Source organism: Chrysemys picta, chromosome 9, assembly GCF_011386835.1.
Source record: "Chrysemys picta bellii isolate R12L10 chromosome 9, ASM1138683v2, whole genome shotgun sequence".
Taxonomy (NCBI): domain Eukaryota; kingdom Metazoa; phylum Chordata; order Testudines; family Emydidae; genus Chrysemys; species Chrysemys picta.
This window is the reverse complement of record NC_088799.1, coordinates 31,657,950-31,684,032: the sequence shown is the minus strand read 5'-3', so window position 1 is coordinate 31,684,032 and position 26,083 is coordinate 31,657,950. Positions and strand designations below refer to the sequence as shown.

At 43.0% G+C, this 26,083-nt stretch overlaps 1 protein-coding gene across 1 annotated transcript in view; it reads right to left on the bottom strand.

Annotated features, from left to right (window-relative positions):
* The window catches only part of SLC9A9 (solute carrier family 9 member A9), a 325,495-nt gene that overhangs the window by 283,686 nt on the left and 15,726 nt on the right, over nucleotides 1-26,083 (bottom strand). The window contains exons 3-4 of the mRNA XM_005303279.5: nucleotides 12,547-12,624; nucleotides 11,769-11,845 (exon numbers count right to left, since the gene is read on the bottom strand). Of these exons, the coding sequence (XP_005303336.3) occupies nucleotides 11,769-11,845; nucleotides 12,547-12,624 (155 nt within the window). The remainder of the gene's footprint in view (nucleotides 1-11,768; nucleotides 11,846-12,546; nucleotides 12,625-26,083) is intronic.

Sequence of the window (26,083 nt, the reverse complement as noted above, 5' to 3'; positions counted from 1 at the left end):
CAGACATACTCGACTGCATTGAAACAATCCTGGAAATGCTTTCAGGTTTCTGTGGGTGTTAATGGTCTGGAAAGCATTTTTTATATCAGTACCTTAATTTAGCACATCCTCTTATCCATAAATCCAGAACATTCATAAAAATTAGCTATTTGTCTGCCTTCCACAGTAAAAGCTTAGCACAATAAATCTATAATTAGAGATGGACCCAAACCAAATTCCTAGACCCTACCATCGCTAAGCGTACATGCTCCAGCTTCTCTAATCTCACATTTGATCAATCTGTTTTGTGTTTGCCATATTTGTACTTGTACATTACAGTTAATCAGGAATAGTTCCCTTGTAATCAATGGAGTTTTCCTTTCTGTTGCATTGATATAATTAACTTGACTGTAACAGAGTTAATCAATATTGCACCAAGAGGAGAATCAGGCCCACACTATGGGGGCAGCAAACTATATGTTTACCAGCAAATGCACCAGCCGTTCACATGCTGGTGATCAGTACTAGGTTGCCTCCCTTGGACAGAGGATAGGACTGTTTGTTTGTTTTTTTAATCTAAAATTCTTCCTGTTTATCTGGCACAGCTCAGAGCAGACAACATTGTACTACACTGGTCCATAACCAATGAAAGTCCGTGCATTCAGATGTCAGTCTAAGTTGAACCAGGAAGGCAGTCCACAATACACAGTACCTTACATATGTAGTATCCACATACATGGTTTACATCACAAAGTGAAGATCTCCTTCGTGTTCACTTCTTTACAGACATTTATAGGGGTAGTATATGAGGCTTCAGAAGATTATTAGCAATCATTAAACTCTAACATCTTCATTGGGTTTAAGAGATAATTACTTGAAACTTTTTTTTTAGTCCAGCTCTAGGGAATTCCTCCCACTTCTTTCTCCTCCAATTAATCTCTGTAGCATCAAGTTACTTAATAAACCACCACAATTTCTGTGCCTGCCACAAAGCTGTGTGCATGGGCTGTGAAAGAGTAGAGACAGCGCACAGCTTTATTTATGGACAGCATCCACAGGAAGAGCAGGCTCTGTTGTCTTCCTTAGATCTCTTGTTGGTGCAAGTGCTGGAAAAAATAGATTCTTTTAATGAGGAATGAGATGTTGATTAACTTCTCTGAGGCAGCTCTAAACTAAAATGCAGAAATGATCCTTTGGGAATATGGGAGCTACATGATGCTGCAGCAGATGCTACTTGAATAATGTACTCGCTTAACTTAGAAAGTAGAGAGCTCTAAAGGTTTTCCTGTCACCCTTAACGTGGCCCCATCATTCCCTGCGAGAAACAGTTTCCAATACTCAAAAGAATCACATAGCGCTGATTGTACAGCATGAGTAGATTCAAGCCAAACAACATTTGGTTTTGGTTTGCTGAAGTACATAGCAACAAAAGTTTGGTTTCCAAGTCATACAGCCTATCCGTAACCCTTGAATACCTAAGAATAAAGTTAGATTATAAACTCAACATTGTTTCAGCTCAATATGCCCCATTTGTACAATTCCCTGGAGCTTGAGTCTGAAAGGAATATAAAATAACCCCAGAACCTAGGTTCAAAAGTAAACACCCACCTGACATTTGCCAAACTGTCTAAATATCTATGAAGAAGTCTAGGTAGAAAAAAAAAATCAAATCCTCAGAGTCTTGCAGTGCATAGTAAGTGTAAACTGCTATTGCATGCTGAACTCCTCTGGCGTGGGCTGAATACTTAATGAGAAATGGAAGCAAAGAGTCTACTGAGAATATGTCAATATCGTCAGCAAATTCTGTCTCATGTTACTATGGGGCCAGAACAGCTTAACTACTGTTGAACAGGACAAAGTCAGCTTCATTTTCAGGGAGAAAAAAAGTTGACAAATAAAAAGGAAAAAATCTGCAGGGAGCTCTCACTGCTCTTTCTGCTAGATAGAGCATTTCGAACTAAAAATTAATTGAAAACAGCCTGGTTAAGCTGCACATCAATGGAAATAATATACCTGTTGGCCCTAAAAAGAGAGTTAGAAGCAGCAGTTTGGAAGTCTATATTTTCAGTAGTACAAACCCACCCTGGTTTGATTGGACAGTTATGTTCATATCTAGACACACCCCACTCACACAAATCCTTGGAACCATGAAAATGAGAAGTCAAGAGAAAAGTCTCCAGCATTTCTTGCTACTTTCACTTTGCTTGCAAAGATGTGGACGGCACACCCCGACATTCCATAAAGCATTCATCACTTCCACCTCCAATAGATACTGAAAAACAATATGTATGCCAGCTTCATCTCACGCACTCTCTACCATAACACTCAATAGTGAGCTCATAGATTTTATCTTGACTAGGATTTAAAGGTGTGGCAGCTAATGGTTAGATTACAGTAGCTAACACAAACTATCAATAGCGCTAGCTGACAATGTGCTGTAAAACTTCTTTTCAATGGTAAATTGGATTTTTGAATACATATAAATATTTATGGAAAATGTCTGCTTTCTGAGAAATGTTGATTTTTTATTTGAAAGCCAAGATCACCAATTATTATTATTATTATTATTATTATTATTATTATTATTTTTTGCTGAAAGCTTTTTTTTTCAGAAGTTTTTAGTAAAAGTTTCCTGTTTTGGGCCAAAAATATTTGATTTTCTTTTTTTGATGAAATGTTAAATTTTCAGTAGGAAAAATCAATCCATTTTCCAACCAGCTCTAACTAACACCTTCTAAGAATCTAGTCAAGACATGTAAAGTATTACTAGGGCTCCCCTCAGGAGATAACTATCAGTTTAACACAAGCTAAAGTACAATCAGCCTTGTCTTGACTACAATTTTAGAAGACTCAGCTTTTTACCATGATCTAATACCAAACCTTTCAGCTGCTGAGTTGCCATTAAGGTTTCAGCTGTGCCACATTAGATATATGGGGTTTATTACCATCTCTCCCTGAAGCAACCTTGGGCAAGCTTTCAAAATATTTATTTGTAAAATGTAGGGTTAGATACTAGACTGACTTTTAGGGCTTGGTCCCTCACATCTTACTTGAAAGGTCAGGGATACTGAATCTCTAACAAAGACTTCCCTTCTTTTAGTCATTAAAGTTAAATAGGAACAAACAAACCAAAACATTTGAATGGTCTGACTTAAAATTCTTTCCCCATTCAATTGCTCAGCTTTCATTCACTCAACTGTTGTGATGTCATCATTTCACTAGGGGCTTGTCAACACACAAACTAGAACCAAAGTAACTAAATCACTTGTCATTTACACTTTTCATTATTTTGGTGCAAATCTGTGGATTTCTGATTAAAAGTGTCCTATTATGATTTAACGTAAATTGACTTTTATTCACATTAAATCATGATATGATAATCTTAATTTGAAATAAATGTCCACACACAGATTTAATCAAGAATAACTAATGGTGTGAAACTGTGAATTACAACTGATTTAGTTATTTCACTTCCAGTTTGGGTATAGACAATCCCTAGTTTTCCACTCAGAGAAACTTCTCTGTTAGATAAGAACAATTTCTAATGGGGTTGGGGGAAGCAGAGACACTCCTACCCCACCTCCACATACCCCCTTCTAAACTTTATATACCATTTAGAAGCAAAATAAAGGCCTGGCTGGATTTTTTAACCTTTGCAAGACAGTCTCATAGGCTAGGTCCACACTACCCGCCCGATTCGGCGGGTAGAGATCGATCTTCTGGGATCGATTTATCACGTCTCATCTGGACGCGATAAATCGATCCCAGAAGCACTCCCCCGTCGACTGCGGAACTCCTGCTCACCGAGAGGAGGAAGCACTGTCGACGGGGGAGCTTGCCTGCGCCGTGTGGACTCACAGTAAGTAAACTTAGTTCGATCTAGGAAACGTCGACTTCAGCTATGCTATTCTCGTAGATGAAGTTGCGTTTCCTAGATCGATCCCCCACCCCAGTGTGGACCAGCCCATAGTGGGAGCACTATTAGTTTAGCCCCAACCCCATGTCAGCTCTGCTCTCTGTTATTTCCATCCCAGGTGTTAGAGACAGAATGGAGGGTGCACCTATAAGGAGTGAGCAATCCCTTGCTAACAGCTGAGAGGCAGGAAAGAGACCAAGTGGAAGAGGTGAAAGATTCATAGATTCCAGGGAAAGAGAGAAGGGACTGTTGTGATCATTTAGTCTGACCTGTATAGCATCAGCCATAAGATTCCCCCACCCCAAAGAATTCCTTTTTGAAATGGAAAGGCAAAGAAGGTGCAAGGAGTTAGTGAAAGGGTAGGTACAGGGTGGGAGAGGAGGGATTACAGACACTGATGAGGAAAGAGATGGGAGGGGAAAGAGAAAAGGGATAATGAGTAGGAAGGGGAAAGGATGTTGACAGAGGAGGAGGAGGAGAACGGAAAGGACAAAGATAGGAGACTGAGGAAATGACCTCTCATATTTCAAGGGCAGTGTCCCCCAATATTTGAGACCTGGCATTCCACATTGCAACACTGGGAAATAAAGGAGAGGCACACGTCAAAATAACATCCCCTTAGAATGAATGGGAAAAGTTCAAGTCCCTGCCTGTGCTGTAGTTTTAGTATATACTATAGAGCAGTGGTTCTCAAAGTCGGTCCACCGCTTGTTCAGGGAAAGCCCCTGGCCAGCCGGGCCGGTTTGTTTACCTGCTGAGTCCGCAGGTTCAGCTGATCGCGGCTCCCACTGGCCGGGGTTCGCCGCTCCAGGCCAATGGGGGCTGCGGGAAGCAGCGCGGGCCGAGGGATGTGCTGGCCGCCCTTCCTGCACTTTGAGAACCACTGCTATACAGTATAGTGTATCTTCCCTTGATGCACATGGAAAATTCCCGTTCACTTTATTGGAAGTTGCACATGCTCATCAGCATGAAAATGACTCCCATGTTTCAAAGCATTTTTGGAGGGATGGGAGGAGAGGGAAGTAGGATTCAGGTTGGAAAACAGATGCAAACTATTTCTAAATGATGATCCATGGGTTTAATCTTTGGAATAAGCAAATTTGATACAGTATAACAACAAACCACTTGAAGAGAAGATAATATTAAGGATTCTAAAACAGGCCTGGAACAGTTCTTAACAGTTTACTATAGGAGGGGAATTTTATGGCAAGATTGTCAGATTCAAGTAGCTGAGTAGTATTTATATAGTAAAAAAGGAGTTGAAAGCATGGAAAAAGGGTTAAGACAAGTTAATGTCCAACTAGTAAACTTAAGTTACAGATATTTTTGTCACCAATTTGAAACCAGTTATAAATCTTCTGAGTAATCTTCACACATTGCAAAAAAATGGCTGAGGGAATTAAGGTTAAAGGTGAGAGCAACAAGAAGGCAAACCTATATTTCTGTATTACAAAATGCTATGCTCTTAGCTCAAAACATAACAGAATTAAAGTACCACTATGGGCCAGGAAATGATGTTGACCTTGGAATAAATCCTTATAACATTGACCACATGTGCTGTTTATATTCCACGATTTGTCTTCAACAACACAAGTATCAGAGGGGTAGCCGTGTTAGTCTGAATCTGTAAAAAGCAACAGAGGGTCCTGTGGTCTGTTAGTCTCAAAGGTGCCACAGGACCCTCTGTTGCCTTCAACAACACAGTCATTCGTATTCTGAGACAAATCCTGATGTTCATACTCAATTTTACTCTTTACTTAGGCAGAACTCACTGCAGTCACGAAGGCAGGCCGCAGTTGAATCAGGCCTTCCAGCAAATACTTTTGCTGTTTGAGTGGCATATTTCACACAGCCCTAGATATCAGGAAAACGATATCTCCTTGCCAAGGCTAATAGACAAGCTAGAAAAATATGAGTAAGTGAATGCAAAATGTACTGCATTCTGAATATATGAAATGTGTTATTGGCATTGCAATCCAAGATAACCCAAGTGAAACCAAATAAAAAATCTCTGATAAGGCCAAGTTTAAGAAAATAATCAGAGTTCTCATGTGCTGACAGCTTGGCCTCGGCCTGAACTGAGGATGAGGATGGTGTTAAAATAAATAACCCAAGTCTTCCTGCTCCCCTTGCCACTCACTGTCTGGGCTATCGCTCGAATAGGCACATAGCAAGGGATCAGAACTTTTACAATTAGTTGAGCACTCATCCAGTTTCAAGAAAATTGAAAATACCTACCACAGGCACTGATTCTGAAAGATGCTTCCCAACAGATTAGCAGAGCTATCTTAAAACTAAAGATCAGCAGTTAGCAATAGGGACCTTTATTTAAAGGCAACTAACTCCACCAAAAATTCAATGAAAGCAAAATTCTGCAGGCATTGGATTGTTTACAGTGAGCTGCTTTATAAGTCAGTAGGACAGAGAGCATGGGGCAAATTCATGAGTTTAAGGCCAGAAGATATCTCCATATCGTCTAGTCTGACCTCCTGTGTATCTTAGGGCACTAAATACCACCCAGCCACTCTATAGTAAGCCCAACCACCCGAATTAGAGGGAGAGGCTGCAGCAAAGATATACTGACATAGATACTTGCCTGTGTGCTCATGCATGTGTGTGCGCACACACACACACACACACACACTTCGAATACATGGCTACGTCCAGACTACCTGCCGTATCGGCAGGTAGCGATTGATTTATCAGGGATCGATATATCGCGTCTCGTCAAGACGCGATATATCGATCCCTGAACGTGCTCCCCATCGACTCCGGAACTCCACCGGAGCGAGCAGCAGTAGCGGAGTCAACGGGGGAGCCACGGCCATCGATCCCGCGCCATGAGGACGGGAGGTAAGTCGGAATAAGATACAGCGACTTCAGCAACGGTATTCCCGTAGCTTAAGTTGCGTATCTTACATCGACACCCCCCCAGTGTAGACCAAGCCTAATATTCTGCAATAAGGAACTACTTCATTTTCAGTCTTTTTGCCATCTACTTCCTGGCTTTTATTACAACAACTAATTCTCCCCTACCCCCATCTCTTCTCTTTGGAGTGAAGCTCCCCCTTTTGGGGTTTATTGTCTCTCTTCTTTCTACCAAGTTTTTAATTCTCTTTCCTTTCCTCTTTCTTTTTCATTTCTTGCTCTGAGTGGGTGCACAGTGCAGACATACCAACTGTCAATATGGATTATACACCCCAGATGCTGCTCCCATTTTTGAGCCAGCCTGGGCAGAGTTACAGTTTCAGGTAGAAACCATGAGATGCTCAGTGATTTTAAAGAGTTTCATTTCTATTCAGGTAGGTAATGAGAGGGACAGCTGCCATCACTATATTGTTGGGGCATCTCTCAGAGTGTAGTGGAGTCAAATCCCAAATGCAAAGCAAGACTCAAGAAGTGGATTCTCACACTTGACAATGCTGGGGAAAGGGTTTGCATGCACTTAGACAACTGCATTTCAGCAGGGCTCTAGCCTACGGGCATTTTCAGCATTAAAAATGACAACAATAAATCTCTCTGTGTATTAAAAAATAACCTCTCAGTCTAGAGACTCATATTTCAGTCATTTATTTCAAAGTTTAGAGGGTTATATTGCTTTGTCATAAACCTATACAACATCAGTCTGACTGTGGAAAAGGATGCAAGGATTGGCTGGCAAAGCATCCTGCAATACCAAGGCACAAAATACTCTCCTTAGGACATGCTGCCTGGGAAATCACAGGAGAAAACATTAAAAGTTCCAGTTATTTTAGTAGTTGTCTTAAAAATTGAAAAATAGAAGCTATCCCCATCTGATAGAATCTTTGAGAAGACAACTCCAATCATGCGTCCCCCAAGTTTAACTGTGATTATGTTGTTTCATGAAACTTGGGAAGAATCCATATCTTTACAGCTCTGTATCAAGGGCCCATGTCCTTCTCATTAAAAGGGAGGACTCGCTTCCAGAGAACCATGGATCCTAGAACTTCCTATGCACCTCATTGCCTGCTGGAGCAAGACCAACAGAAGAGTGGAATAAAGGGGTGGGGTGCCATTTCTCATGGAAAACCAACATGGGCTCTTTCCCATGAATCTTGCCCATATGCACTCCCTTATGCCTGCTGGGTGACTAATAGTATAGCTATCTCTATTTCTATGCTTCCATTATTTAGCTTAAGAACAAACCCCACTCCTCATTGCCATGCCCCTTCCCTGGTGTTAAAGACACAAGCATGGATTTATAAATCATGCTGCCAAAAGGACAACATGCCAGAGTAGTTGTTCCCTCAGCTGCTCCACCCAGCCAGCTGCACACTGCTCAGGTGGCACGCTGCAGTCCCTATGGGGATATAGATGTAGTGGTGGAGAAGCAAGATTCTTTCCACTTTGTATGGAAGCTATGAGATAGATGCTCAACGGTTTTCAAAGAGTTTTGCTTCTATCCATCTGGGAAATAAAATGGCCTCTATCACTGAATTATCCAGGCATCTCTAGGAGAAACCCCCAGGCTGCAGGTTGCCAGCAGTTTTGCTCATCAGATCACCATGTGAAGGGGGGAATCATATGCCCCTAGGTTTTGTACACTGCTATACTACACCACACACAATATTAACAAACATTAAGATAGCACGTGGTCTTTGATTAGAGGAACGTAAAGCTGTGACACAAGCATCTAGTAAGTATTGCTATTCCCTTTTTACAAAAGGGGAAAATGAAGCACAAGTTGGTTAAGTGACTTGCCCAGTATCACATGGGAAAATCAATGGCAGAGCTCAGAAGAGAAGCCAGAACACCTAGATGCTCAGTTCTTTGCTTTAATCACTCGAATGTGCTGTCCCTTCTACTATAATCATGTTCACTTGATATTGTACATGTCATGACAACAAACATTGAAGCCGCATGTGCAGATTAGCACAGATGTAAGAACGCGGATGTCTAGAAACAGAAGGATATGGGGAACATGATATGATTTCTTTCTGACACACTATTGTGCTTGGCCAACTTATGAAATTACAAATAAAACTGGCTGAGAATGGCCAGGGAGCATCTTGAACACCCTTGAAAGTATATATATATATATATTTGGTCTTTATAGTGCTTGGAAGGGTATTCTAAAACCTTGAAAAACTAATCAAGTTAATCTTCTACTAGAAGGATCCATTTCATTGAGTTTTCAAAGTTGTATTAAGTTATTAAGATGCATTAAAAGATCATAAAAATGCACATAATTATTCCCACCCCCACAGTTATCTATTGCTTCTCTTAAAATCAGCCAGAGTCCAGTCACTGAGCCAGCTGTAACAGCCTATAATTTACACAGTGTAACAGAACAAACTTGGTAAGCATTACCTCCAAGATAGAGTAAAAAAGACACATTGTTATGTGCTTTTATCACTGTATGACCCAGGCAGACTTATGAAGTTCAGGGGTGGTGAGTGATTGCATTAGAAACCAGGACAAAATATTCTGAAATGTACATATACATATAACTTCCCCTGAATTCGCCAGCACCAACCCCCAGTCAAATTTTGGAGAATTCTATGGCAGGAACAAGCAGGTCTGGGACTCTGTCGCATGCTCCCCACTCCTCCTCTCTGTTCTCTCAAGCTCTCTTTAATCACATTATTGTCTCTAAATAGACAGGAGTGATAACATCAGGAGGCCAGGCCCAGAGAGGTTGGCAGAACTGCTGGACCCTGGAACAAGACTCCAGGAAGGAGGAAATGAGGAGACTATTACAGGGAGGGAGGGAGCTAACCACAACTTGACATACTCATTTTCTAAATATTCATCAAATAATTTACATAAAAAAATAAAAGCCAGCATTATCTGGCAAAAAATTGTGAACATTAGTTGGTGAATATTAATCAACCAGCTCCAGTAGTAACAAGGTGGAGGAAACCTTGAAAGTTGAAATAATTCAGATAAGCATCTAAATGGAAGTCCAGACCTTTGGCGATTTATCCATTAGTCCTAGTGCCACATAAATGACATTTTCACATATAAGACCCAAAAGTTCTTATCCCTAGCATGCCATTTTAACAAGCTTCCTCATGAGGAGGGATAGCTCAGTGGTTTGAGCATTGGCCTGCTAAACTCAGGGTTGTGAGTTCAATCCTTGAGGGGGCCATTTAAAGATCTAGGGCAAAAATCTATCTGGGGATTGGTCCTGCTTTGATTAAGTTCTCCAGGTTCCAGATGTACAGCTGCTGTTACTTGCATGCATTGATCTAAAAATTATTCAGCCTTTTGTATATACATATTACATGCACCCACATGGGGAACTACACGTTAACCCGGATATTTTGGGCCAGATTCTTAGCTGGTATAAACTGGCATAGCTCCATTGAAGCCAATTTACACCAGCTAAGCGTTTGGCTAACTGTTTACACTGTAAGAAACTGCCTGGTGTGCTTGTGTATCTCTGCCCTCTACTAGAGGGAATCAGAACTGCTCAACTGTGACAGGAGCTGCACAACTACCGGCTAACCCAGACTCTTCTTCAGCTCATGTGGCAGGGACCTGTGCTTTTGGAGCATGAGGATTACATTTCTCTCTACTGTCAGTGAAATTCTGAGTGACCATAGCATGCAGTATAATAAAAACCAAAAAAGTCCTAGGTGATGATGGGTTTGTTATAGAAAATGCAAGTTGTGTGTGCTGTTGCCTACTTTGGATCTTACTAAGATGACAAGAAAGTTAACTCTGATGTCACGATACCCATTTTTGTCTTGCTTCCACTGAAAGGATAGTTTTAACAAGTATTAACTTTGAATTACAGACTAATCCATCAGTCACTGATGTTTTTGTAATACTGAATTGAAATTAAATGTGAAAATTCTGTCTTATGATGATGTTGAAAAGGAACATATATTTTGACTGCACACATATAACTTTACTTAAGATCTGTTATAAAAAAGCAAGAAGATAGGAGTCAAAATTAATTGCTTTCATAATTTGAAAGCACTCAGCCTAGGTTCAGAAGTCTGATCACTTCTAAATTAAAGCGCATGCATAAAATTGAAGTGCTACCATAAATCCTTGCGCACCAGGCTGAATAACTTAAATGGCTCATTTAAGAGTTACACAGGCCAGGCTCTCAGGTAACCTACAAGATTCAGCGAGCTGCTAACCTGAAAGTTGAACCATCAGTAAATTCCCAAACTTGTAACCTGTAAAATAAGCCCTCCTCCTTCAACTCCACACAATCCCAGACAGATGGCTAATGAAGTCTTAGGTCCCAACCCTGAAATGAGCTCTGCATAGGCAGACCCCTGTAAGGAGCTCCGTTAGCTTCAGCAGGGCTCTGTGCAGGTGCAGAGCTCATTGCAGAAACCTTGGTTCAGAACCAGTTATTTGCCTTTTACTGCTGTGGGAATTTTCCTAAACGACCAGTTCTGAAGCTTGTCTCATTGTTGCATTAACTCTATTTTCCACATATGATACTGGACATCTGCTACAGTTCAAGAACCTTAAAATTCCTCCTGTCTTTCTGGAGATTTCTTGTCCTGTAAAGGGAATGCCAGTAAAGAACAGTGTGTTCCCCCAAGGAGAATGCTCCCTTCTTGCAGGACAGATAAAATTTTAATGCTACATGACTGTAAAAGGCAGCCTGTGCCTATATAAAGATCACAAATTGGGGCCCAAGTGTGTAAGATACTGAGTGTCTCATGGAAAGGGTTCAGCCTATACCATGACTACATCTTGAATTTTCCATCTCAACCTCACCTGAAGATAGAACTTCATTGTTTAAGAAAGTCATGAATAGATAGTTTAGGAAAATGCCTTCATATTAGACTAACACCAGTGAAGTAAATCATGTGCTTTTTTATCAGGAAAATCAACTAATCTTAAACTTGAACAAGAATAATAGGATGTGAATTTCACTTACCCTATAACAATGCAAGAGATGGCAGTTCCCAAAAAGGCATATGTTAAAATTGATCCTAAATTACGAAAAAAATGTCTCTGGGGAAACAAAGTATGAAAAATACAATGTCAAATTTAGCAGAGTTCATCTTAGAAACCTAAATTCAAGTTCAGACACCGAGTTTAGGAGTCCCATTCAAGCCATTCTGGCAGTTGCTATAATAGTTCTTCAGGATTGGAAAAACAAACAAACCATAGACTTCAAATACGCTTTTGAAAATATGATCTAAGACCCCCTCATGTTCTGTCAGTGTGTCTATATGTCACTGAGCTTCCCTTGTTGCATCTCAAGTATGAATTGCATATTCATGTATGAAACAGTTAGTGGTCATAATGAAAGCTCAGGTTCTTAATGATCTATGTAAATATTACAACGAATCCCCTCCCTTACACAGATGTAGGTCCCAATTCTGCATGGTAGGAGGACTGCTGCACACATGTGGAGCCTCACTGACTTCAAAGGGGCCTTGCATGGGCAAAGCAATCCACCCACACATTGAAGTGCAAGATCAGAGCCTTACACAAGCGTAAGGAGCAGAATCAATCAGGCCCATGGGTTTGAAGTCTTATAGTTATTTTTCATTCTGTTCTCTGATATCAAATGGCCTAAATAATTACCATGCAAAAGAATTTCAAACTGACAATTACTTAGATTCTTCTCCCCACCAATGTAACAGTGGCACTACAAAGTAGCCATCAGACCAGCCCACCTTCTGTAATTTAAGAGAGAAATCACTTACCTTCTTTAAACTATATCCAGCATGAAATATAATGGGTGGCAGTAAAACATTGAAGAAGATTGAAGGATCAAATGTCATCTGCCAGAAAAGACAAAGATATCAAGTAAGGAAAAAGTAAAGCAGCCATTCAGTTTGTTATGGAAGGTTTTAAGTGAGAGTCAGGCCATTTTAAAATCAGGATTAATCACGGTGTCAGCCTTAATAAGTTACTCTCGAAAGTGTGGAAACTGGACAAATTACTCAGAGTTATTATCTGAATAAATACTAGTTTAGAGTTCCCTGCTGCGTGTGCATATAGTACAATATTTAGATATTTTTGTAAAAAAATATTAAGCATAAGAAACAAGTAGTGCTCTGTCAATACAGAACACAGGCAAATTACATTTCATATGTTAAGAAGAGTAATGAACTAGATGGCCTAGTAGGTTTGGTGGTGGACTGGGGACTCAGGAGTCCTGTCTTTGACTTCTGGCTCAGCCACAGATTTCCTCCGTGATTTCTGGCAAGTCACCCTGTGCCTCAGTTTCCCACCTGTAAAATGGGATAATACCTTCCTACTCCATAGATGTTTTGTGAAGATAATGATTCTGAGTTGCTCTGATACTGGGATGATGGCCATACAAGTTGCTACATAGCTAGAAACTGCACACAAAACAAAATTAAAAGGAAAAATAAATCCTTCTTGTGTTTCCTAGTTCTAAATAAAGGAGATCTTACATCTCATGGGAGGATAGTCTCCATTTTTGCTTATGTTTATTTACTTTTTATTTTGCTTTACCAACTTTAATAATAAAAAACCCCCATAAGAATGGCAATACTGGGTCAGATCAATGGTTCATCTATCCAGTAGCCTGTCTCCCAACAGTGACCAGTGCCAGATGCTTCAGAGAGAATGAACAGAACAGGGCACTTATCGAGTGATCCATCTCCTATTGTCCCATCTCAGATTCTGGCAGTCAGAAGCTTAGGAACACCCAGAGGATGGGGTTGCATCCCTGACCATCTTGGCTATAGCCATTGATGGACCTATCCTCCATGAACTTATCTAATTCTTTTTTGAATCCTGTTATAGCCTTCACAACATCCTCTGACAAAGAGTTCCCCAGGTTGACTGCATTGTGTGAAGAAGTACTTCCTTATGTTTGTTTTAAACGTACTGCCTATTAATTTCAATGGATGACCCCTGATTTGTGTGTTATATGAAGGGGTAAATAATACTTCTATATTCACTTCTCCACACCATTCATGATTTTATAGACCTCTATCACATTCCCCCCTTAATCATGTCTTTTCTAATAAAGGTATGTCTACACTATGAAATTAGGTCAATTTTATAGAAGTCGATTTTTAGAAATTGATTTTATACAGTCGATTGCGTATGTCCCCACTTAAGTGCATTAAGTCAGCGTGGCTAGCATCGACTTATGGAGCGGTGCACGTTGGGTAGCTATCCCACAATTCCCGCAGTCTCCGCTGCCCACTGGAATTCTGGGTTAAAGCTCCCAATGCCTGATGGGGCAAAAACATTGTTGCGGGTGGTTTTGGGTACATGTCGTCAGTCGCCCCTCCCTCCGTGAAAGCAACCGTAGACAATCATTTTGCGCCTTTTCTCCTGGGTTACCCATCCAGACGCCATACCAGTGCAAGCATGGAGCCCGTTCAGCTCACCATCACCGCTGTTGTTGTGGGCAAGTCTACTGTGGGGGCTGCTGTGAGCCAAGTAGCCAATGCAATCAACATTCTCTAATCAAGGGTAGTGACTCTGGGAAATGTGCGGGTCTTTTTAGATTTTAGGTACATGATATTCCTGACCTTTGTTGCTGGTGAAGTATTGCAGCCATACATTCCAGTCCGGTCGGTGCTGTAACACCCTATAGCACTTCCGTGGTTGACACATGTAACAACTCCAGGGCTCTTGCTCTTTAGCCTTGGCCGAGGTACCTTGCACTACCGGGACCTCCAAGCATTCGACACAGAAGCACCTGCAGCAGCTGGCATTGCTACACAGCAGCAGCTCCTTGCCTTCGCAGCAGACGGTGCAGTAGAACTGGTACCCGTCCTCGTCATACATGTAGAAGAGCTCCAGGAATTGATCCCTGCAAGTCTGGCAAAGGCCCCCCTGAAACAGCGGGTGGAATGTGGCTGGGTTTTTTCTCCTGCACGATAAACAACTGTCTTCAAGGCTCCTGTTGTTGTTTGTGACTTCGGAAACCATTTGCTCTCTGCTCTGGTCCTCCTCCACCCGTTCCTTGCTGTTGTTGCAGAAGTTAGGCTTTAGCCGCTTGGCCGGGGGTTCTGGGAACATCTTCCCTGCTTGGCTCTTAGCAACCTCCAGGGCATGGTGTATGGCTCATTGATAGGAGACCAGCTTATTAAACGTGGAGTAGTTGAAATGCTGCCTAAAAGCCATCAGACCCACCAGCTTGTCTGCTGAAACCTCAGAAAACTTCCCGTCCCAAAGCCATTGCACCCAGCACATTCCAGAGATTGCCTGATGTTTGGACGTGACTCTGTAGGAGATGATGATTGCAGGCCACCAGCAGAAGCCCTTGATCTTCCCCCACACGAGCTCTCCAATTCCAAAATCTTTCCCATCCTGGTATTCCACCACTTCCCCTGCAATGCTGCTCTCCTGCTCCCCAGCGACGATCTCGGGGGATCTGTTCTGGTCCTCCTGGGTGCTGCTGGGCAGACGTGGTACTGCTGCTCTGGGAGGACTCCTTGGAATCCTCCTCAGTGAGGTCGATCAGGGGCGCTTGGAAAGACATGGCCATCCTCCTCTTAGAGCACTGAATGGGAGCCAGAGACTCCAGGTCATTCTCTTCTTTAAGTTTTGTCTCATGGAGATTCAGTCCTGCCTGGAATATCATGTGAGCTGGAGGCTTGTGCCTCAGGCTGCTCTCCCAGCCGGCAGTACCGCACGGTCGCAGCTACCCCAGCCTACCCCTTGCTCCCATGGCTTATGAAGCCTGGACAGTAGTAAGGAGCAGTTCAACTATAGGCTGAGCAAGTGCAGAATGGTGGTAGAATGTGCCTTTGGACGTTTAAAAGCTCACTGGCGCTGTTTGCTGACTACATCAGACCTCAGCGCAACCAACATTTCCATTGTTATTGCTGCTTGCTGTGTGCTCCATAATATCTGTGAGAGTAAGGGGGAGACGTTTATGGGCAGGGTGGGAGGTTGAGGCAAATCGCCTGGTGTCCGATGTTGAGCAGCCAAACATCAGAGTGATTAGAAGAGCACAGCAAGGCGCGCTGTGCATCAGAGAGGCTTTGAAAACCAGTTTCATGACTGGCAAGGCTTTGGTGTCACAGTTGTGTGTGTTTTTCTTTGATGCAAACCTGTCCCCTTTGTTGATTTTAATTCCCTGTAAGCCAACCACCCTCCCCCCTTTGAAATAAAGTAACTATTCTTTTGAAACCATTCATTCTTTCTTTATTAATTAAAAAAAAAAGAGATAATGGACAAGGTAACCTGGGTAGGGTGGGGGAGGAGGGAAGGACTCGACCACGTTGCTTATTGTAGCCACACTAAAAATCAAACTGTTTGAATGACAGCCTTCTGTTGCTTAAGTCATCCTCTGCAGTGGAGTGGCTGGGTACCTGGAGTCTCTCCTCCCCTCTCTCCCCGTGTTCTTGGTCGTCTGGGTGAGGAGGCTATGGAACATGGAGAGGAGGGTAGGGGGTTATACAGTGGATGAAGCGGGGGTCTGTGCTCTTGTTGGCTTTCCTGCAGCTCCAACAGACGCTTCATCATGTCCGTTTGCTCCCCCATTAGCCTCAGCATCGTGTCCTGCCTCCACTCTTCGCGCTCACTTAATTCTTTCCTAACCTCTGAATGCCTCCATGCATTAAGCTATGCCCTATCAGTGCGGGAGGACTGCATGAACTTGGAAAACATGTCATCGTAAGTGCATTTTTTTCACCTTCTAATCTGCCATAACCTCAAGGACGGAGATGATAGGGGGAGCGTAGAAACATTCTACGCTCTACAATTCTGGGGGAACTGCATGGTCACCTGTGCTGCTGAGTGCTGCTGAGTTCACCATGCTGACCAAACAGGAAATGAAATTCAAAAGTTCCCGCGGCTTTTCCTGTGTACCTGGCTAATGCATGGGAGTTCAAAGTGCTGTCCAGAGTGGTCACAATGGAGCACTCTGGGATAGCTCCCGGAGGCCAATACTGTCAATTTGTGTCTGCACTACCCCAAATTCAACCCAGCAAGGTCAATTTTAGCGCTATTCCCCTTGTCGGGAAGGAGTACAGAAGTCGATTTTAAGAGCCCTTTAGGTCGATGGAACGGGGTTGGTTGTGTGGATGCAGTCATTTTAAAAGCAACCTAACGTGGCTAAATTCGACATACATTATTTTGCATTTATTAATGCAGAATTTCATCTGCCATTTTGTTGCCCAGTCACCCAGTTTTGAGAGATCCCTTTGTAATTCTTGGCAGGCAGCTTTGGACTTAACTATCTTGAGTAATTATGTATCATCTGCAAACTTTGCCACCTCATTGTGCACCCCTTTTTCCAGATCATTTATGAATATGTAGAACTTGTCCCAGTACAGATCTGGGGGGACACCACTATTTACCTCTGTCCACCGTGAAAACTGGCCATTTATTCCTACCCTTTGTTTCCTATCTTTTAACCAGTTACTGATCCATGACAGAACCTTCCTTCTTACCCCATGACTTCCTATTTTGCTTATGAGCCTTTGGTGAGGGATTCTGTCAATGGCTTTCTGAAAGTCCAAGAACACAAGAACATCCCCTGCGTCACCCTTATCCACATATTTGTTGATGTCCTCAAAGAATTCTAATAGAGTGGTGAGGCAAGATTTCCCTTTACAAAAGCCATGTGGACTCTTCCCCCAACATATCATGCTTATCTATGTGTCTGATAATTCTGTTCTTTACTATAGTTTCAACCAATTTGCCAGGTATTGAAGTTAGGCTCACCGGCCTGTAACTGCCAGGATTGCCTCTGGAGACATTTTTTAAAATCGGCATCACATTAGCTATCCACCAGTTATCTCATACAGCCAATGCTTAATTTGTAATGAAAGAGGTGCTGGGGCTCAAGCAATTATTTTTTACTTTCATAACTGATGCGGCAAGCCCAGAGGTGCCGGAGCTATGAACTGCCAACCCTAGAGGTGCCAGAGCTGAGCCCTGGCAAGCCCCAGCACAAATTAAGCACAGCATAGAGTGGCAGATTTAAGCGATAGGTTACATACTACAGTTTGTAGTTCTGCAATTTCATATTTGGGATCCTTCAGAACTCTTGGGTGTATACCATCTGGTCCTGGTGACTTACTGTTATTACTGTTTAATTTATTCTAAAACCTCCTCTATTGACACCTCATTCTGGGACAGTGCCTTAGGATACGTCTACACTACCCGCCGGATCGGCGGGTAGCGATCGATCTATTGGGAATCGATTTATCATATGTAGTGTAGACGTGATAAATCGATCCCCAATTGCTCTCCCATCGACTGCTGAACTCCAGCTCAGCGAGAGGCGGAGGCAAAGTTGACGGGGGAGCAGCAGCTGTCGATCCCGTACCGCGAGGATGCAAAGTAAGTGATTCTAAGTTGATCTAAGATATGTCGACTTCAGCTATGCTATTCTTAGATCGATCCCCTCCCCCCTTCCCCCCCGAGTATAGATCAGGCCTCAGATTATCACCTAAAAAGAATGGCTCAGATGTAGGAATCTCCTTCACATCCTCTGCAATGAGGACTGATGTAAAGAATTTATTTAGCTTCTCTGCAACTGCCTGGTCTTCCCTAAGTACTCCTTTAGCACCTTGATTGTCCAGTGGCCCTACTGATTGTTTGGCAAGCTTCTTGCTTCTGATGTACTTAAATTTTTTGCTGTTAGTTTTTGTGCCTTTTGCTAGTTGCTCTTCAAATTCTTTTTTCGCCCGGCTAGTTATACTTTTACTTATACTTGACTTGCCAGAGTTTATGCTCCTTTCTATTTGCCTCAATAGGGTTTGACTTCCAGTTTGTAAAGGATGTCTTTTTGTCTTGAACCTGTCTCTATTCCTCTGTTGTTTAGCCACGGTAGAATTTTTTGGCCCTTTTACTGGTGGGTTTTTTTTTATTTAGGGAATAACACCTCTATTATGGTGTTTTTAATAAGTTGCACTCTTGTGACTGTTCCTTTTAATTTCTATTTTACTACCTTCCTCAGTTTTTCTGTAGTTCCCCCGTTTCAAGTTAATTGCTACTGTGATGGGTTTCTTTGGTCTTCCACCTCCCCTTAAGAATGTTAAATTTAATTACAGTATGGTAGCTATTACTGAGTGGCTCAGCTATATTCATCTCTTAAGTGCACCACTTAGAACTAAATCAAGGATTGCCTCTCCTCTTATGGATTCCAGGACTAGCTGCTCCAAGAAGCAGTCATTAATGGTGTCTAGAAATTTTATCTCTGCATAGTGACATGTTCCCAGTCAATAGGGGGATAGTTGAAATTCCCCATTATTAGTGAGTTTTCTGTTTTTGTAGCCTCTCTGATCTCCCTGTGCATTTCACAATCACTGTCACCATCCTGGTCAGGTGGGTGGTAGTGTATTCCTAGTGCTATTCTCTTATTATTCAAGCATAGAATTTCTATCCTTTCTATGGTACAGTTTGAGTCATTTAAGATTTTTACTATATTTGACTCTATACTTTCTTGCACATATAGTGCCCTCCTCCACCAGCATGGCCTAGTCTGTCATTCCTATGTATTTTTTACCATGGTGTTAACCACGTTCTATTTATTTTCATCATTCCACCAAGTTTCTATGATGCCGATAATATTCTAATTCACCCCTTCTAGTAAAAAGTTTCCGGTTCAGTCACTGGAGCAGCTGGTTAACACATTCAGTTTTTAAATTTTTCCCAAACATAACTGTTTGGAAAAGAGCCTGTGCACCTGTCTAATATTCATTTTTCTAGATTCCACAGAAAAATACTTGTGCAGGAGAATTTTGTTTTCTGACTGCACGTACTGCAAACTCAATTTGGGTTCAAAGGGTCAAGCTGGGTTCTCTCAATCTCACATCATCTCGAGACATAAAGGTCCTGCAGGCTAAATTAGCCCCTCAGCATTGTCTAAGCAAGGGAATGTGTACACTGCTCCGCAGTTTGAACTATAGGGGAATGAATAGAACTGTGCACCGAAGTACTGAGCTGCAACTCCCCCAGACGGGCACTGAGGACAGGAACTAAAAGGTTCCTAGTTTATCTTAAGGTAATCATGTTTGAAGAGAACTACATTAAGGTGAACTAGGAACTAGGAACTAGGAACATTCTACTTGACAGTAAAATGTAGTTTTGCCAAGATGTGAATTTGCTCTTTCAGCAAGAGATTCGCTTGGTGGGTATATGCTGAAATCGCACATGTACCAGGAAGCTTTTCCTTTAAACTTCAGATGTTTTGCTGTTTCTTTTAGGAAATTATATTCAATTAGAGGGCTTTTAATGTGCTTAATTATTAACAGTTCAACTAATTTACCAATAACATCCTGTAGCTCTTCATTATCATTTCTGTTCCCATCTGTACTGATAGTGCAGGAAAAACTGCCATGGCAATGAAACTGAAATATCCTCTCAGTGGCACTCATCTATCCCTATGAGACAACAGCTTATTTATCCTCTGCACTGCTGGAGATGCAACACATCATTGTGTGTGGAAATCGGAGGGGGACTAACTCCATCATGGTCGCTGGTATGCCACCTTGTGAGGAAAAAGTGGTCTGTCTTGGAAGCAGCAAGGGGTTACATTATAGTCTCCATGTTCAATGGATGAGACTCATCTATTCTGCACGGAGCCAGAGTAACTGGGCTTTGTATGGGGCAATGAGCAGTCCACTATTCACTCCCCAAACCAGGGCTGTGCCACTATTCTACAATCCAGCCCTTCCTGCCCTCTAAACTGGGATGGCAGCAGCTGTTACTCCATACACACTTATGCAAGCTGTTAGGCCCCTGGATCTGTGTAACCCTGGACTGTCAAACCTACTCAAGTCTCTGCTTAGCACCAGTCTGTTTGGGTCCCATATGGAGCTTGCTCACAGAGATGGGGTGGAGGGCTACCCATGTGTTATGCAGGAAGTCAGAATAGCTCATGGTGGTCCCTTCTGACCTTAAATTGCAATAAAAATACAGTATATGTCCCCCAGCCCTACTCAAGGGATTAGGCAATATGGAGGTTCTTCCATAGGCCCTTTGCTTTGGGGTGAATTTCACCCTATGAGCATATACAGAGAGTATTACTTATGGCATTGGCTGAAAAGAATCAAACAAAATAAGAATCTGTGCCGCAACTTTTAATGGAACCTTTTTGCAGGTTCAGGAATAATTAGTTACCTTTTTTCAATTGTCACACAATCCTATGCTCCTCAGTTCTTCTTTAGGATGAGGAACAGAAAGACCAACATACCAGTGGAACAGCAGGTGACCCAACAAGTATGGGAGGCACCAATAATCTTGTGAAGAAACCTGTTCTTGTGAAACTTCCAGTTCAATTTTTCAGAGCCCATAGTTTCAAGGAGTTCAAATACATTTAATATAAAGATCTGAACACTTGGGTCCAAATTCAATTCAGAGCTCTTTTGAGGTTCATCCAGCCCAGTGCTTAATTTGTAATGAAAGATGTGCCGGGGCACAAGTGATTTTTGTACTTTCATAACTGACATGTCAAGCCCAGAGGTGTCAGGGCTATGAAATGCCAAGCTAGAGGTGCCAAGGCTCAGCATTTGTATTTAAAATATCTTATCTACTTTAAAAATGTTCTTGTTGATTTTATTCTGTGAACATTTCCGGAGCTAGTTTTGCCGGAGGTCATGGCATAATCTTTACTATTCTTCAGGTGTGAGTCTCCAGATATTCAGGCATGCCTCACTGCATAGCTTGAAAAATCCCTGACTGTATTTGTGTGCAAGTGAGCACAATGGTCAACTGCACCATATCTAGGATTAGAGTCAAACCCTGATCATTACTGGAAGGTTCTTTGCTTTTTTTCAGAGGGTTATTCATTGTGAATATTCCATCCCACGAACAACAAGTTACACCAACATAAGCGTTTGTGTTCACAGCGCTATGTTGGCGGGAGAGCTTCTCTTGCCAACATAGTTTATGCTGCTCACAGAGGTGGATTTTTATGTCGATGGGGGAGCTCTCTCCCATCAGCATAGAGCATTTTTCACCAGACTGCTGAAACGGCACAGCTGCACTGGTGCAGCTACGCTGCTGCAGTGCTGTATGAATAGGCATACCCTTAATCTCAAACAAAGTTATACCTATGAACAAATGGGAGTGGCTCCAGTCTTGCAAGGTGCTTGGCACCTTTCACTGCACTGACTTAAGGGGTAGATGTGGGTACTCAGTCTGTGCAGAAGGTGCTCAGTCCTATAGCATTTGATAGGATGAAACCATTTGGGTTCTATAGAAATTACTCTCAAAACCTACAAAATATAATGGTTAGTCAAGTCCTTTCATTTCTTATGAGTCATCCTACAGAATTCTGTAGCAGGGACATACTTTTCCATTAAAACGGTTCCAAAGACCAATGGAAGAGTCATTTTTTATTAAATTCTTGAGGACTTTGTTATAAAGGAATTCGCACCACAAGACCTTACATTTAAAATTTTAGGATCCAGTCCTCAGAAGTGTCTAGTAATCCTACAAAGTGCTGAGGCCCAGATCCACAAATGGACTTCAGTGCCTAAAGCCCAGTTTTAGGCACCACTGCAATCCACAAAACTCCCGCTCAGCTGCCACTTAACCCTGTAGGGGCCTGAATTTGCTAGATGTCTAAATTTTCTCTAAGAGTTCCCTAGGCACCATGGACATGCTATCTCATGCATAAGCCCCAGGGTGAGCCTCAAACCAGGTGAAGATAGGTTTTGCCCCACCAGTCTTGCCTGTGGGGCCTGATCTGATAGGTGTGCTCAGACTACACCTACCTCCACACAAAACAGCCAGGGAGGGAAAGAGGAACCTTTAGCCCAGTGGTTAGAGTATTCAATCAGGATGTGGTTCAATTCCCTCCTCTGCATCATGAGAAGAAGGGATTTGAACAGGGGTTTCCCATATCTGAGGTAAGTGCCCAAACTGGGCTATGGGACCTTCTAATCTGAGTACCTCTCTCCTGTTGAAGCTGTTCTACTGTATATAAATAATTAAATATGCACTGGGTGAGAGGGAAGGTGACTCGAATCTAGCAGTCAGGGCACTCATCTGATAGGTGGGAAACCTCTGTTCAATTCTCCTTTTCACATCAGGCAGAGGGCAGCAACTGAACGGGGGTCTTCAACACCCTAGGTGAATTCCCTAACCACAGGGCTAAAGGTTATAAGAGAGGCCGCCTCTCCACCACTGTCACACAAGACATGGCTTAGGCATCTGACACCAGGAGAATGTTCCCAGCTGTGAATCCCAAGCAGAAATAGATACTTCCCTCCCACCTGGATTTAGGCACCTAACTCCATGAGGTGGTAGGAACTTAAGATACCTCCCCCCCGTCCATATCTGCTATTGGCTAGTTTAGATAGATCCCTGCTTAGTGGGCTAGATTTTGTGGCTCCCATTCTCTGGGGTCTCTCATTTCCCTCCCCCCCCCGCACCACCACCACCCAACACATTGTACAGGAAGCCTAGGGAATTAACTCACGGTTTGTGAATTCCACTGGGTGACAAGAAACTTAAAAGTTAGATACTATAATGCCTAAGTCCTTTTGTGGATATGGGCCTGAGTGACAGACTTAGGCCTTGTCTATACTATGGGGGGAGATCGATCTAAGTTATACAACTTCAGCTATGTGAATAACATAGCTGAAGTCAACGTATTTAGATCTATTTACCACAGGGTCCACACTATGCTATGGCGATGAGAGACGCTCTCCCGTCAACTCTCCTTGTGCTTCTTGTTCAGATGGAGTGCAGGAGTGATCTGCGGTCGATTTAGAGCAGGGGTGGGCAAACTATGGCCTGTGGGCCAGATCCGGCCTGTCAGGGGTTTGGATCCAGCCTGCGGGATTGCCACCCCCAGGGTGCCACGGGCCCCGCGCCGCTCCCAGAAGTGGCCAGCGCCATGTCCCTGTGGCCCCTGGGGGAGGAGGCAGAGGGCTCCGTGTGCTGCCTTCACCAACAGGCACTGCCCCCTGCAGCTCCCATTGGCCGGGAACGGGGAACCGTGGCCAATGGGAGCTTCGGGGGAGGTACCTGCAGGTGAGGGCAGTGCGTGGAGTCCTCTGTCCGCCCCCTTCTGCCCCCAGTGGCCGCAGGGATGTGGTGCTGGCCGCTTCCGGGAGCGGAGCGGCGCAGGGCCAGGGCAGGCAGGGAACCTATCTTAGCCCCGCTGCATGCCGCTGCCACCCCAGAGCCTCTCCAGGTAAGTGGCACCGGGCCGCAGCCCACACCCCAGCCACCTGCCACACCCTAACCCCCTGCCCTGAGCACCCTCACACACCCTCACACACCCTGCACCCCAACCCCTGCCCTGAGCCCCCTAGTACACTCCACCTCCTCCCACACCCCGCACTCCCTCCCGCACCCCAACCCCCTGCCCAGCCCTACATTCATGGCCCTGCATGCAATTTCCCCACCCAGATGTGGCCCTCAGGCCAAAAAGTTTGCTCATCCCTCATTTAGAGGGTTGTCACTAGACCTGCTAAATTGACTACCGATGCATCCATCGCCACACATCAATTCCCGGTAAGTGTAGACAAGCCCTTACTGTGTGTTGAGAGGGCTCACCACTTTGCAGAAGGCACAAAGCATCTCATAGGATTGGGCAACCCTATAACTAAATTTAAATGCCTATTTCAGATCACTCATTTGGTTACAGCTTTAAAGTCATTTGACAGCACCTAGAATTTCTTAAGTACTGTAATAAATTTTACTTCAAGCTACAGCATGGATTGTCAAAGGGACACTGCAGTAGGTCACACTCCAGGAGTAATTGTAAAGCTCTTTAATAAAGGCTCGTTACATATTTAAAATATTACATCATACTTCTTTCAGGAAAAGGAGTAATTATACTGGATTTTGCATTCCAGCAGATAAATGGGTATTTATGTGTTTAATTCCAATTAACAAATTAAATTGCGCATAAAAATTCTTTGTTGATAGGAAAGCAGATGCTGCTTGGAGAAGCATGTGCTCCCTTCTAAGCTTTTCCTAAATGGTCTGTTTTTTAATGGGAAAGGTTTTGGATCAGATATGCAATGTCTGTCAACTGCTGAAAGGATTGATTTGGCAGCCGTGGAGTGTTCATACTGTTCTTCATTCTCTGCAGTTATCAGAGAGGACTAGGATGTGTTATAACATCTTAATAAATGGGGGAACTTCCTGGTTAGGGAGCTCACTAGTTGCTGCTTAAAGCATGGCTCTCTATATTTATACCCTCACACGACATGGTGTCAGAAGTCCATGAATCTGTCTCTGAAGGTGTAGAGGACAGAAAAGATCCCTGACTGCCAGAGTAGTGAGTGAGCGGGGAAAGTGTTGAAGCTGCAGCAGGAAGGAATCAGAGCCCTGTCTCAGCACAGCAATGGAGCCTGTAGCACAAATGGAGAAAAGGAAGTGCTAGCAGTCAGTTGGGCCTGTGAACAGCTCAGGGCATATCCGTTTGGCTTGAATTTTAATAAGGAAACAGACCACATTATGACTGGGATCAACGCCTTCCACCTAGGATTCAAAGATTTTGGCTATAGCTAATGTGATTTTCTTTCAACACTGAACACATTCCAGAGCAGCAGACACGCTATCTAGAAGACCCAATGGGGCAGCCAATGGAAGATGAAAAAGCTTTAGAGAAAGATGTCAAAGTCTACACTTTGTTCTTGCAGCAATTCCAGTATCTACCAACTGACTTCAGCAAATTGGAGATAAACAACTAACGCATGAGACTTGCCAGAAACAGACTCTATTCTGCCAAGGAGGGTGGGGTCAAAGGAGTCAATTTCCAACTGACCTACCACCATACTGACAGGACCAAAATGCCCTTTCACATGCCAGATGGCCTGCTTCTGAAAGGACACACATTCTTATCCCTACGAACTTCAGAAAGATACTCTCCAATATCCCTGAGGGACACCAAACTACAACCAAGTGTGGAGCATGAGCATAGCAATCTGTGTGGTGGCCCAGTCTGAATAGGCAAAGTCACACCTTAGTAGAGGCTGCGAGATATGTAACAAGGAGAGGGGGAAAAAATCTCCAAAACCATTACTCTATATAGAGCTATCTGACAGACCTTGGCAGTGGGTAGCCACAAGATTTATTTTTTTCCATTATTATAGCTGATTAATTCTCCAGATATTTTGACTTAGCTAAACTTACACAGTGTTCCTTGGCACAGGTCATTCAGAAACGAAAGTCAATATCTACACCTCATGGAGTTGCTGTAGTCCGCATATCTGATAATGGGCCTCAATTTACCTCTAAAACATTCCTACATTTTGCATAGGACTTTGATTTTGAACATTGTAGGAAGAATCCACATTGCCCCCAGAGTAACAGGGAGGTGGAAAGAGC